General features: G+C 33.7%; 1 protein-coding gene across 1 annotated transcript in view; it reads left to right on the top strand.

The window, feature by feature from the left end:
* LOC114330184 (nuclear anchorage protein 1-like) overlaps window positions 1–15135 on the top strand; it is a 106102-nt gene that overhangs the window by 78596 nt on the left and 12371 nt on the right. Inside the window, exon 10 of the mRNA XM_028279506.2 lies at window positions 7496–7691. Coding sequence (XP_028135307.2) covers window positions 7496–7691 — 196 coding nt within the window. The remainder of the gene's footprint in view (window positions 1–7495; window positions 7692–15135) is intronic.

The following is a 15135-nucleotide window of genomic DNA, read 5'->3' as shown; positions in this document are numbered from 1 at the left end:
AATTAATTGACAGAAAAAGAATAATGAATGTAATTTATTAAATTCAAAATACATTTTACTGCAGTCAGAAAATAAAAAAATATGAAAAAAGAAATGTTTAAGAAACGCTTTTCTTTAGTTACGAGCGACTTAAATTAAAAATATCATAAAAAAATCAAGCAAAGAACAAAAAAAATCCAAATTCGAAGGATTATTCGAAAAAAATTGTTGACAGATTAAAGGAGCGAGCTAATAACCGACAAAATAACGCAAAAGATGGAAAACATAATACATTGCGAAACAAAAAGAGATCAAACTAGTGGAGGTAGAAATTATCGTTATAAACGTAATGGTAGGGGAGCAAAGTATGCTAAATGTGCAGTCACTCGAGCGTTATGGGGACCTATTGGGTTGTCAAGAGTAGGTCATAAAATCAAAAAAAGTTAAGTAAAGTTTTCCATTTTAGTGGGCGCTTGCCATTTTTTAATTTAATTTTCCATTTCCAACAATCGTTTTTTCCAACTATAACGCCATCTATCCATAATTCAAAAAAATATTTCGAATAAAAGTTACCTATTTTTTCGTAAGGAATCCAAATCTGCAATAAAATGGGGGCTCCCATTTAAGATTTTAAAGTAACCCCAAACCCCACCTTGGTGGGGGGTCGTGTTTGGTGCCATTCGATAGATTTTTCAAAAATATCGAATAAGTGTATTTTACACTTTTTCGATCTGATGTTCATTTCGCGAAATATCACGGGATTCGTATTTAAAATATTAAATTTACCCCCACCCCTCTCCGTGGGAAGTCGTCTTTGGTATCATTCGATAGATTTTAAAAAAATATTGAGCACATATTTTTTAGTTTTTCGATCTGTCATTCATTTCGCGAAATATTCGCTTTTTTCTTGTGAAACTTTGGGACTCGCCCATTTCCTTACGCCCGCGCCCGGCTCAAATCGTCAGATTTTTGAAATATACACTCTTTTGCATGTACTTAACTTGCCTAATCTTAATCTGACAATTTCGAGTTTTTTTAGGATATATTTTTTTTTCGGGCCCCCCTTAACGAACTCCCCTGGGTTAAGAGCCAATATATGGTAGAGGTACATCTACAGGGTGCAGGGTACCAGGTTTTTCCCATATGATAATCTGACGCGCTCGAGTAACTGCAAAAATCCCCGCTTGGACTCCCCTACCATAAATATTATCATAACATTACATAGCTTTCCACTTTTAGACGTATCAGAGGAGTATGACAACTGTCACTGTGACAGTAGAATTTTATAAAATACTCTTGTCACAGAAGTCTAAAGGTGGGAAACTATATTATGTAATGTACTGTTAATTTTTAGGTTTATAACGATAATTTACACCTCCACTAGTTTCATCTTTCTTTGTTGCGCAATTTATTATATTTTCCATCTTTTGTGTTGTTTTGCCGGTTATTGGAGCACTAATCACTGTATTCGCCATGTGCAAGTACTTGGAGGGGATACGAGAAACGATCGTGCGCGAATAGCGGAGAAATCTTACAACTTTTTTAAATAATTCATTGTCAATTGAAATTGTCAAATTGACGTATATTTCATATCTAATGTTAATGAAGAAGAAAAATTATATGTTGCTCCACAATATTGATATGATATGCAATTATTGGAGGGGATAGCACTTTTCACCTTACAAGTTCTACTTCAGAGATGCCGCGATGTTAGTTGTGATGTCTATGCTCGTTTTATTGACTACGCCAATGCATTTGACCGTTGCCAGCACCAGAAGATGGTCACCTCCCTACAAAGAGTAGGATTAGATGAGAAGGACATGCGGATCATCATGAATTTATACTGGAACCAGCGTGCTTAAGTCAAGGTCGAAGACCAGTTGACCGACCAAGTGAAGATCATGCGAGGAGTAAGGCAGGGCTGTGTACTCTCGCCGACTCTTTTCAATATATACTCTGAGGAATTTTTTACTGAAGCCCTCACAAACCTAGAGATGGGAATCCGAGTGAACGGTGAATACATAATATTCGTTACGCGCGCCGATAACACTTTATTACTAGCAACCAGCCTAAATGATCTACAGGCCTTACTAGACCGTGTGAGAACTGTGAGCGTAACATACGGACTGAACCTTAATATTAAGAAAACTAAATTCATGGTTGTCAGCAGTGTAAATTTAGATCCCCGAGGCACTAATGGCAGATAGCGAAGAGATCCAGAGAGTCGACAGATTCATTTACCTCGGAACTACACTCAACTCACAATGGGACCACGCTCAAGAGATTAGATCCAGAATTGAAATGGCACCGTCTACATTTATCAAGCTGAGATCCTTGCTGTGCTGCAGTGATCTCAGTTTGGGAACCAAGATGCGGATAGTGAGGTGCTACGTTCTTCCAGTGCTACTGTATGGAGTTGAAGCCTGGACACTGACGCAAGCCACTGAAAAGCGGATTGAAGCCTTCGAGATGTGGATCTACAGGAGGATACTAAAAATATCTTATGTGGACAATGTCACCAACATTGAGGTCCTACAGCGCATGACAAAAGAAAAAGAAGTGGTTAATTTAGTAAAACAACGTAAGCTTGAGTACCTTGGCCACGTGATGCGGAACGAAGAAAAATATCGAGTTCTTCAACTCGTCATACAGGGCAAAGTTTTTGGCAGGAGAGGACCGAGACGCCGTCGTATCTCGTGGTTGAAAAACCTCCGACAATGGTTTGGGATAACCTCCGCGGAGCTGTTTCGCAGAGCAGTCAACAAAACAATGATAGCCTTGATGATCGCCAACATCCGGACCGGATAAGGCACTGAAGAAGAAGATGCAATTATTATATGAAAGTAAATATAATTAATTGTATTTTGCTTGTAGTACTGCATTTTAATAATTAATTTTATTTACTACATACAATAATTGTTTACCTTTTAATAACATAACCTTAAGCGCGTGATACACACGCAATCTTTAAGTACGCGGGTTTAAAGATCGCGGACTTACTCGGCTCGCCGTCGGTGATACACGGCAGACTTAAAGTACGCGGTTTTAAAGATCGCGCCGATCGCGGTCGCCGTCGCGTCGTAGCAAAAAATTTAGAAACTGTCCTCGTGGTTAAATTTTTTATTTTCTGTGTACCTAATTTTGCTGAAATCTTATGTTTTTTATTAGAGTTTGATTATTTTTTTGATCAGGTTTTGTTAAATAGAAGAATAATTTGATTTAGCACTTGTTTTTGATCTACTTTAATTTAATACAAGGTAGGCATAAACAAACAAAATATAGATAAGATAAGGTAATATTTTCATCAGGAGGATAAAACAGCCTATAAATAATTAGGTTTACTCAAAAACAAATAATCAATATAATTTAGTATAGCCTAAAATAATGTTTTACGGTTTTCTCAAAACTTATAAAATGTAACTTGTCTCCTTTAACAATAAACGATTGAATTCTTTCTAGGCAATTTGCTTAATTAGTGAAAATATAAGTGTAATTTTAAACGCAATAACACGATGGCTCGAGGCTCGTGGCAGTGATACACGTACGGGTTACGAATAAGATTTCAAACTTGTTGGATCGACGGCGTACTTACTCGGCGAACTTAAAGTACGCGTACTTGCGGTGATACACGCGCGAAAAAGGTCGCGAGCCATAAGTTCGCGTACTTACTCGCGTGTGTATCACCCCTTTTAATATTACTTTTTCTTCTTATATTTTTTTGGGCTATGGCTTTGACAATTGTCCAGTAATCAGGACCAATATGATTGGCCAATATAATTAAAAGTGCGAAAAATGTTGCCGAGCTATGAAACCAGCTGTCGCTTTTCCGAACTTGCACGGTCCCAATACAAAAATATCACACATTCGTTAAAAAATTGAAAAAATCTAACACATTCCTTAAAGAAAAGCGTGGGGCGCGAAAAGTAAAAAGGTATCTATCCTGAAACCGTTTATTCTATGAAGACGCGCCCCACGCTTTTCTTTAACGAATGTGTTAGATTTTTTCAATTTTTTAACGAATCTGTGTGATTTTTGTGTATAATCTGTCTAACAGTTTTATTCGAATAATTCTTCGAGTTTGAATTTTGATTATTTTTTGCTTTTTAGTTGATTTTTTTTATAATATTTTTAATTTTAGTCACTCGTAACTTTTTTTTTCATATTTTTTTTATTTTTTACTTTTTAGTCTTACACTTTTCAAACATTAAAATATATATTGTCATGTTTAAAAAAAAGGATGTATACAGTGTGTCTGCGTAACTTGGAACCATACGAGAAACTTTTTTAATATCAATTTTACGAAAAAAAGTTATTCTTCATAAAGTGCTCTACATAGTCTAAAACCTAAGATACAATCATCAGATATCAAATTTTATCAATAATATACGAGGCATGTCCAAAAATATGAATTTCGCTCAAGAGTAAAGTGCCTTTATATTTAACGATATCAAAAATTATTATTAAGAAAAGTTGTTTGTAATTAAAAATTATGTTATAATATGCATTTACACTCTACTAATTGAAATTTTTTTTAACATTTTCCTCAAATTAAAAATACTTACACATCATTTTATTTAAGATAACTCCGTTATTATTAATTTTGCGAAAAAAGTTATTTTTTATAAAATTGTCTGAATAGTCAAAAAACTAAGATGCAATCATAAGATATCACTTTTTTCAATTTTATACGAGGTGTGTCAAAAATATGAATTTCGCGCAAGAGTAAAATACCTTTATAGTTCACAATATTTCAACTAAAATTATGCAAATGCATATTGAAACATAGTTTTTAATTTTGAACAACTTTTTATAATAACAAATTTCAATATTGGGAAAAATAAAGGTAGTTTACTCTTCTAAAATATCTTTTGACATACCTCATGTAAAATTGAAAAAATTTAATATCTTGTAATTTTATCTTAGTTGTTAGACTATGCAGAAGGTTTTATAAAGAATAACTTTTTTTCGTAAAATTAATAATAACGGAGCTATCATAAATAAAAATGATGTTGGGTTTCCATGATTTGAGGAAAATTTTCATTTTTTTTTTCAATTAGAATAGTGTAAATGCAGGTTATAACATTATTTTTAATTACAAACATATTTTCTCAATGGCAATTTTCGATATTGTGAAATATAGAGGCACTTTACTCTTGAGCGAAATTCATATTTTTTGACATACCTCGTATACTGTTGATAAAATTTGATATCTGATGATTGCGTCTTGGGTTTTAGACTATGCAGAGCACTTTATAAAGAATAACTTTCTTTCGTAACATTGATATTAAAAAAGTTTCCCATATGGTTCCAAGTTACGCAGACATACTGTATGATAGACACTTTTTTGCATTTATTTCAACAGTTGATACATACATTGTACATTTTCTGTAATTTCTTCATACATTTCTTAAATCAAAATCATTATTTACACCTATTAGGTACATTTTTCGCAGTCTTTCCATCTCTTCGAATGCTCTATTATTGCACGAAACCCGGTTAATTTCTCGCAATGCAATTCTTCGATACGCAAGCCGTCTAATGAATGATCGCACTCCGCTCAATGCAACGTAAGCCTGTCCTTCCGCAAACACTTTCGGGCCCAAGTTAATTGTTTCGGGCCTAAACGTTGTAAAAAGCAAGAGAATTTAAGCATTTTCCATTAAAATCGTTTTTTTATTTAAACAATTATTAACCATAAAAAAACTTTTTATTGACTATTCGTGTATTGTTCCCGCGAATGCATATGTCTGCAAAATTTCATTCATTTGCATTGAAGAAAAGGCAGTCAAACTAACGTCTACATACAGATTTGACCCAAACGATTGAACTAAAGAAAATTTTAACAAAAAAATATTTATTTATTTGATAAATAAACATTGTTTTTCTTTTAAATTAAATGTTCAAACTGACAATGTATTCAAGGTGGGTGGCAGCTTGAACATTAAAATTTAAGCTAAAAGCAATGTTTATTTGTGAAATAAACATTTTTTTATGTTTTCTGACAGCAGTGAAATGTATTTTGAAATAAATAAATTACGTACATTTTTCTTTTTGTCAATTAATTTAATGTAAAAAATTATTTTGGACATCCAATATAAATAATTATGTTAATAAAAAAAGACTAAGTTTTCACTCTAATGGCATATAAAACAACATAATGCTATTCTACTCCCCACCAGAATGAAATCAATGGGAACCTTCTCTGGTTACACCTCCGAGGCTTCTACAATTTGCAAACCATACGGATGCTGAGACTAAGGAAGATGAGGGAATTCTACAATTTACAATTCACGTCCCATCTGCTCAGCGCCGTAAAGTTCCAACGAGAATGGTTCCCTTCGTACTCCAGCTTTTTCCAGCTAGCCAGCTAGCAGTTGCCGCTAGGGCATCTATGCCATTTCGTTAGTTGCAATCCTGATGAGAGACTAATAAGTTTCGAAACCGGTAGAGCTGCTTGCTGCACTCTCTGATTGGACTAGGATATGGTTCGGCTGTATTTTCGTTTTGCAACGAAATTGAAAATGGTTATTCATTTTTAATTATGTTAATGTTTATATTACTGAATAGATAATTCAATATCACTATGTCGTCACTAGTATGACATATAATATGTCACAAAATCATAATTTAAAAATAAAAATCGATCAGTATCAGGATTTTTCCTCAAAGTCGTCGGCTTACGAGATAATCAATGTATTCATTATTTTATTTGCACAAATTGAGAACGACTGGATCGATTTAACTAATTTTGGTTTTAAAATATTTATACATATAAAGTAAAATCAAATAAAATAAAAAAAATGAAATCGGATCAAATCGAATCGAATCGAACAGAATCGAATGGAATCGAATCGAATCAAATCGAATCGAATCGAATTGAAATCATAAAAAATAATTAAACATGTCAGATTTTTCTTTTTTCATACGGAAGCATGCTCAATACTCTCGAATATAAAACCGAGCAAGCAATGGGCAACACTGACTAATTTTGAGTTTTTGAGTAACACAATTGCATCTTCTGCGTAAATAACTTTTTTCCTATACCCTGTTTTTAAACCAGGGGGAGTATACTCAAAAGACAGATTCGCGCCCAATAATGTCAATAGATAAATCACCAAATACATCTTTTTTTATGATCATGTCGGCTTTATACGGTAATCCATAAATATTATATTATAGATACAGATACTAATACTTACGTTGCTAAAAACTGTTCTAAAAACAACTATTTTTATACAAAAGCAGGCTAAGAATCTAAAAATCGCCGATATTACTTAATTAACCTATGAAATGTCAATAGTGTCAAAATTTCATAAATGTCATTAGTGTTAAAATTTCATAACAGTTGAATAAACTTGCCCGAAGTTGGACCAATTACAAATAAGCATTACGGCGCGGTAAAATTGAATTATTCCTCCTAGTTTAAAAACAAGGTATAGTTAATACTAGTTGTTCTATTAATGCTGATATCCTATATAAATCATCTTTATAACAATCCATCTTTATATATTTTCAGATTAGATACTTTCGAAACGTCAATCTTAGATCCAGACACTGGAGCTCTGGCTAATGTAACCTCAAAAGTTTGGCGGCAAATGGGAATAATGTATCAACAAATGAGTAACAACTCAGATACTCTTAAACAATTGCAGAATCAGCCTGATACGTATATTACTGGTTCTCTTGGGACAATAAACAATACTAAAGGAAAAGTAAGTAATTTCAAAAATAAATTTCAATGAATTTTAAAAATAAATTTCAACACTACATCCCTCGATGCCCCACGTTGGGCGCCAGTGAAACGAAATAAGCGATGGACTACCCCAGCTAATTGAAATAATATTCGAAAATATTACCTTAATCATCCAAGATAGCCATCGCTACACCCTCAGGCTAGCTCAGTCACTAGGTGTGTGTTCGTCTTGTCCTAATCTTAGAAATGAACTATGAAAGTTTGGAATGAAAGCAAACAAAACAGTATTTTTAACTAATCATGTTTATTGTTGATAAATATATAATAAAAAAATATGACTTAGTAAATTGCATTAACAAATATATTCAAATTCTTGCCAAAAACTAACAATTCTGGATTATACTTATGGCTTTTGGTATCTGGTGGTAGCTTCTTGACGTCAAATGGTACTGCTGTAGACTTCTTGTAGGCCTGGGCGGATGTTCGGCCCTAGGCTCCTGTAGGTAGAGATGGTGGTCGTTGCAGTCTGGATATCATGGTTGTCTTCGCCTTATGTTCCATCACCGGTGAGGTTGGCTTGAAGCTCCCTAAGGGAGAAAAGGTTGATCGTATCCAAAAACTATAAGATAAAAACACAGATATCAACAATCAAGAGGTTATTAACCAAATTGTACCTTTGCCAAATAGTATCCAAAAATAGTGATGGCAAGGGTAAATTAAATGGAATTTAGATGAGGAGAATAGTTAAAATTTGATTACTAAACGTGCATACATGTAAATTAGAAAGAAATATTTAAAACTAAAATACCAGAACATATGGTTTGACATTGGGGTTAGGTTAGATATAAAAAACATTAGAAAAACTGTAAGATGTAGAAATGTAATTAAAAAAATAATAATGCATTTTATTACCCCAAGAGAAAGATAATTTGAATAAAAATGATTTCATTTTCAAGTTACATGCCTTTTATAATATTACCACCCCCATTTGGATAATTGAAATGACAGCTAGTAGGGATGAAGTGTCACTTTCATAACAGTGCGACATAGGCAGTGGCTAGCATGTATATATATAATGGATTTCTACGGCTGTCGCCGCCTCTCCATACCCAGCTTCCAAATTTTTCTATCGTAACACGTATCTTCATCTAATTGCCTCGAATCCATTGCGTCCTGAATGTTGTCCCTCCAGCTTCTCCGTGGTCGTCCCCTTCTTCTTCTCTCCGGTGGGACCCACTCTAATATTTTTCTCGGCCAGCGAGTCTCATTCATTCTTTTAACGTGCCCGAACCATGTCAGCTGTCTCTTTTCAATATCGTCCATTATAGTTTTTTTCCACCTTCATACGTTCTCTAATTGTTTCATTTCTTACATGTTCTAATCTGGAAACCTGACAACTTCTCCTCAAGAAGTCCATTTCTGTACTAAGTAGCTTCTTTTTATTTCTTGCACTTATGTCCCAAACTTCTGCACCGTAGATTGTAGCGCTCTTCATTATACTTTCATATATTCTATTCTTTGTTTCCTTCCTGATGTATTAAATAGTGTGATGTTATGCCTTCTGGTCCCAATTAATTAAAACTCAGGTTTTCCGATAACATTATATTTAATTCGAAGTCGATGATTCACTACATAAGTTGTTTACAATATTAACCTGACCTATCCTATACGTGAATACCTTCCAACTACATCAATACTTATAATAATCTTTCTCGACCGAGTTAATGTTTATATACACATTTAAATAATAACAAAACATGACAATTCAATGTTACTTGCGGTGATTGAATCCAAGAACAGATACTACATGGATTAATGACTTTGAATGAGTTTTAAACATCTTTTGTACAGGGTGATATTATAATACCATACTGATATCTTTGTCCCATAAAATTGAAGTGAGGGATCTAGTGATGCTTCTACCTTTATTGATCCTGTGTTGTATTTCATCTTCACTATTTCCTCGTTTGTTAAATATAGCTCCCAAATATTTGCATTGTTTCACACCAACAATATGTCCTTGTTCCAATGGTAGGTTTTCAATGTCTTCGTTTCCCACTATGAAGTATTCTGACTTATCCATATTTATTACTAATCCTGCCTGTTGGTAATGCTCATTTAGCTTCCGTATCATATAGCTTAAGTCATCTTGATCTTGGGCTATTACAACTTGGTCGTCCGCAAAGTATAATGTAAATAGGGAGTCATCTCCCACTTTCAGTCCCATCGGATTTACTGCTTTTGTCCACGTCTGTAAGGATTGGTCAAGGTATATTTTAAAGAGAGTGGGAGATAGACAACATCCTTGTCGGAGGCCTTTTGAAGTATTAAATGCCTCAGTGAAATTTTTGCCGTTTTTGATTCTGGTGTTAGTGGTCTCATACAACATTCTAGTTGCTTGTATGAGTTTTCCATCGATACCGATGTCTTTCATTGAATTCCATAGTTCTATAATGGGGACACTATCATAGGCTTTTTCTAGGTCGATAAGAGCGATGTGGGTTTCCTGATTTCTTTGTATTCTTTTTTCTAGTGCTATTTTTAAAGTGAAGAGATTGTCTACCGTTGAACGTCCCGCACGAAAACCAGCTTGTTCTTCAGCTTGCTTTCCTTGAATGTCTTGTTCTATTTCATTTCTTAATAGCCTGGAGTATAATCTTCCAATGGTGCTGATGACTGCAATTCCCCTATAGTTTTTGGGGTTATTTTTAGGTCCCTTCTTATGTATGGGAGTAATATGTGATGTTAGCCATTCATCTGGTACTTTTTCTCCATTCAGGCATCTTTCGAAAAGATTTTTAAGCATATCCCATAGTTTGGTTGGTCCAGCATGTTCCGTATTAAAAAACAGATACTTACAAAATAAGAATACGGGGTATGTTCAGTATGTTCAGTTGATCCTTTAAATAAAAAGGGATATATTAAATAGAAGATAATAATAGAGGATAATAAAAGAGGATAATAAAAGAGGGCGCCAACGAGGTTTTAACGCAGAAAACTGGTAAAACAAATAGAAGAAAATTATTGTTATTGAAATATTAAAGAAAATATGTAAAATAAAATAATTATTTAAAAATAAACTATCAAAGATGTGACGTTTGTAACGTTACAATCTTAAAAAACTGTATCTTAAAAATACAAATTAAAAAAGTTTTCATACCCAAATATTCTTTAGAAATTAGAATTTATAAAAAAATTCAAATATTAAAAATATACGTACGAGTAGGTACATAGCATTGCCTACTTGCTTTTATACCTCTACTGTTTTTTTTATTGACATGATGGAAGAGTGACGGAAGTACAAAAACGAAAACGAAGCATAGTATAGAGAAATACACAAAAAAATAAGGACAAAAATCAGAAAAGCTAAAGAGGGACACCTGTCGGAAAAATGTAAAGAAATTGAACGGAACGGAATTTTGATCTCAGAACCAACAAAGATTCTAGAAACATGGAAGCAATATGTTGAAGACCTCTGTGTCTCAGACCGCCCTAATAATTACTCAATTAAAATTACCGAAAACAGTCCTTCCATTCACAATTTAGAGGTAGAACAAGCAATACGGTCCCTCAAAAATAACAAATCTCCAGGACCTGACAATATTCATGCTGAAGTGCTAAAACTCTTTCAGGTGACATGACAGTCATAACTTTGATATTTTTTAATGGGAAAGTACATCATATGTCATCTCATTTATAAGCTGTTGAAATGCTGATTACAAAAATGTAGAATACTTGGGCAAAATTTTCGATAAGTGCTTTTTAAATGCGTTCATTTTTTTTCGAATCCTGAGAAAACGAATTACTATTTTTGAAAAATTTAAACACAGAATAAAAGATTACATTATTACCGAGGGCCGAGAGTCCATTAGAATAAACAAAAAGTTTCTTTTGCATATTATATAAGAATAAAAGACCGCTAAAAGCCGTAAAAATGAGTGGCGCATACAATATTCCAGCTACAAAAGATCTGATATGAAAATTACGTGGCGCGAAAATGTATTTTCATTTTGATGCAAAACAAAATTTTAGTTTTATTTTAAAAGATTTTTCCATATTATTTGCTAAATTTGAAGTAAACGCGCCACAAAAGAGTAAATTTGATACAGTTTGAATTTTGAAACTCTTTTGTGGCGCGTTTACTTCAAATTTAGCAAATATTATGAAAAATCTTTTAAAATAAAACTAGAATTTTGTTTTGCATCAAAATGAAAATACATTTTCGCGCCACGTAATCTTCATATCAGATCTTTTGTAGCTGGAATTTTGTATGCGCCACTCATTTTTACGGCGTTTGGCTGGTTTTTTATTCTTGTAACAGGAGTTTTTCAAGTTATATACAAATTAAATGTATGAAGTTGAATGCAATTTTTCTCGATTACACGTTAAGCTTTATAAATGGTCACTTTTGTCGCATTATCTCCCAAATGATCTAGTGTCCATCGAATGTACACTAGATTTTTTTCTAGTCGAAATAGATTGAAAAATCTTTTAAAATAAAACTAGAATTTTGTTTTGCATCATAATGAAAATATATTTTCGCGCCACGTAATTTTCATATCAGATCTTTTGTAGCTGGAATATTGTATGCGCCACTCATTTTTACGGCGTTTAGCGGTTTTTTATTCTTGTATCAGGAGTTTTTAAAATACAAATTAAATGTATGAAGTTGAATGCAATTTTTCTCGATTACACGTTAAGCTTTATAAATGGTCACTTTTGTCGCATTTTCTCCCAAATGATCTAGTGTCCATCGAATGTACACTAGATTTTTTTTCTAGTCGAAATAGATTGAATAAAAATATTGGGATGGCCGGTGAATGATCTCGGATTGCCCGTTGCAGATCAAATTTAGCGTCGTAACCACTACAACTACATAAACCATTTCCGGAATAATCGTTAATTGGATTATACTTTTGTAGCTTAATAAATTCTAAACGGCTTAACCGATTTTGACCACTAAACATGAGTTTGAAACGTATTGATAAGTAGTATCTGATGCATCTGAGGTTAAGTATGAAAACTAAAGCGGTTACAGAAATTATTGAGCTTGAAAAACCGTTTTTCCCCATAGGAAATAGATTTGATCATACTTATGAAGCGTATAACTTAAAATTTCTAATTTTACCGAATATGAGGTAAACAACGTTAGATTCGCCTAGAGCCCTTCTACAAACGCTCAGTTATTGGCGCAATTCGTAGGTTGAAATTTTGAGTAATTGTCGAGAAACCAAAATTTTCAAAGTTTAGTTTTTCAATTTTTCGGCTATACTGAGCCGTGTGTATGTCTGAGCTTGATCGCTTAGCATTTGAAAGCTTAACTCAACCCTATTGATGTGGTGTTTTTGCGATTTTCTTGTCTCTCCTTAAACCTAAGATATATACGCCCAAAAAATTTGCCATTTTGTATCTACCTAGCCCTATAGCTGGCTTAGGTAGTCAGAAGTCAAAAATTACACCGGTTCTGAATCGGCACTCCACCCTCTTGAAACACAGAAAAAAAAATTCAGATCGGTGTAATTTTTTCACATACATACATACATATCCACCAACATTTTCCCCTTTTTAAATAAAAATTGAGTTCTAATTCTGAGCTCGGTAACTTTTGAACGGTATAACCGATTTTCACAATTAAACATGCGCTGGAAAGGTAACTTAAAGGTCGAACTTAAGTTTTTGAAATTTTTGGGAGTATTGGGGACGAGAACGAAAACAGACCCTAAATGGGAAGGGCCGTAAAATCCACAGCCTTGGACCAAAATGGAGAAGTAATATATGGATGGACGAGTCTTTTCCTAAACTTTACGATGGGATTTGGCTCAATTTTCAATTCAGTCAGGTTTAGAAAACCGAAAATTTCGTGTATATATAGTGTCTCATGTAGGGGTGTTGTGCGCCACTGGCGAGAACTGCCGTTCTCTGGTAATTTTCAAAATTAGATGTGGGTTGGAAAGGTAATGATCAGTACTATCAGAAGCCGCAAAGGTCGAACTTATATTTTTGAAATTTTTGGTAGTTTTGAGAACGAGAAAGAAAAACAGACCCTAAATAGGAATAGACGTAAAATCCACACCCTATGACCAAAATGAAATGTTCACATATGGATGGGCGAGTCTTTTCCTAAACTTTAATTTTTTAATTCAGTCAGATTTAGAAAATCGAAAATTTCGTGTATATATAGTGTCGCATGTAGAGAGGTTGTGCGCCACTAGCGAGAATTGCCGTTTTCTGGGGTCGCCTTGGTCGCATTCTCTCTCAAATGATCTAGTACTTACGACACCAGTGATAAAACAATCCGAGTTCATATCCCAGCCATCCTAATAATTATGTAATTATGGCCGGCAAATGAACTCGGATTGCCCAATCAAACTTAGCATCGTAACCACTACAAGTACATAAACCATGATTGATTAATAACATTAATTTTTTTCGATATAAACTAATTTTTGATAACCAATAAATCGAAAACTATTAATTTTATCAAAAAAATATAAACCATTTTTTGCTTACAATTAATGTTTTACCAACATTTTCGGTCAAAATATAATAAAAAATTTCCACCCTCGAGATGGGGTGGCAACCACCCCATGGTAAAAGCGTCTTTCTGCATTATGTAGATTTTGATCCTTGGACTATCCACTACTTATTTTCAAATTTTCAAGCAAATCAATCCATTCTGTAAAAATTGCGAAGTGAAAAGTTTCAGTATCTGGACTAATTATACTTTTGGAGCTCTATAACTTCTGAACGGCTGAACTGATGTTGATCACTAAACATGAGTTTAAAACGTATTGACAAGTAGTATCTGATGCATCCAAGATCAAGTATTGTAACTGAACGTATTACAGGAATTATTGATCTTGAAAAACGGTTTTTCCCATAAGAAATAGATTATAGATATTTATGAAGCCTATAACTAAAAAATTCGAATTTTCCCAGATATGAGATATACACCGTTAGACGCGTCGTCCTCCTACAAACGCTCAGTTATTGGCGCAATTCGTAGGTTGAAATTTTGAGTAATTGTCGAAAAACCAAAATTTTCAAAGTTTAATTTTTCAGTTTGTCGCTTAGGCACCATTTAAAAGCTTAACTCAGCCCTATTGATTTGGTGTATTTGCGGTTTTCCTGTCTCTCCTTGAACCTAAGATATATACGCCCAAAAAATATGCTATTTTGTATCTACCTAGTCCTCTAGCTGGCTTACGGGTAGTCAGAAGTCAAAAATTAGACCGGTTCTGAATCGGTCCTCACACCCTCTTGAAACACAGAAAAAAATTCAGATCGGTGTAACTCTTCCACACAAATACATACATACATACATACATACATACTAGTACATACAAACATTTTCCCTTTTTTTAAATAAAAATTGAGTCATACTTCTGAGCTCGATAACTTTTGAATGGTATAACCGATTTTCAAAATTAAACATGCGTTGGAAAGGTAATCATCTGTGCTAT

The sequence above is a fragment of the Diabrotica virgifera genome, chromosome 3 (genome assembly GCF_917563875.1).
Source record: "Diabrotica virgifera virgifera chromosome 3, PGI_DIABVI_V3a".
In the NCBI taxonomy this organism is placed as follows: domain Eukaryota; kingdom Metazoa; phylum Arthropoda; class Insecta; order Coleoptera; family Chrysomelidae; genus Diabrotica; species Diabrotica virgifera.
The sequence above is the reverse complement of the archived record's forward strand: the minus strand, read 5'-3'. Positions and strand labels throughout refer to the sequence as shown.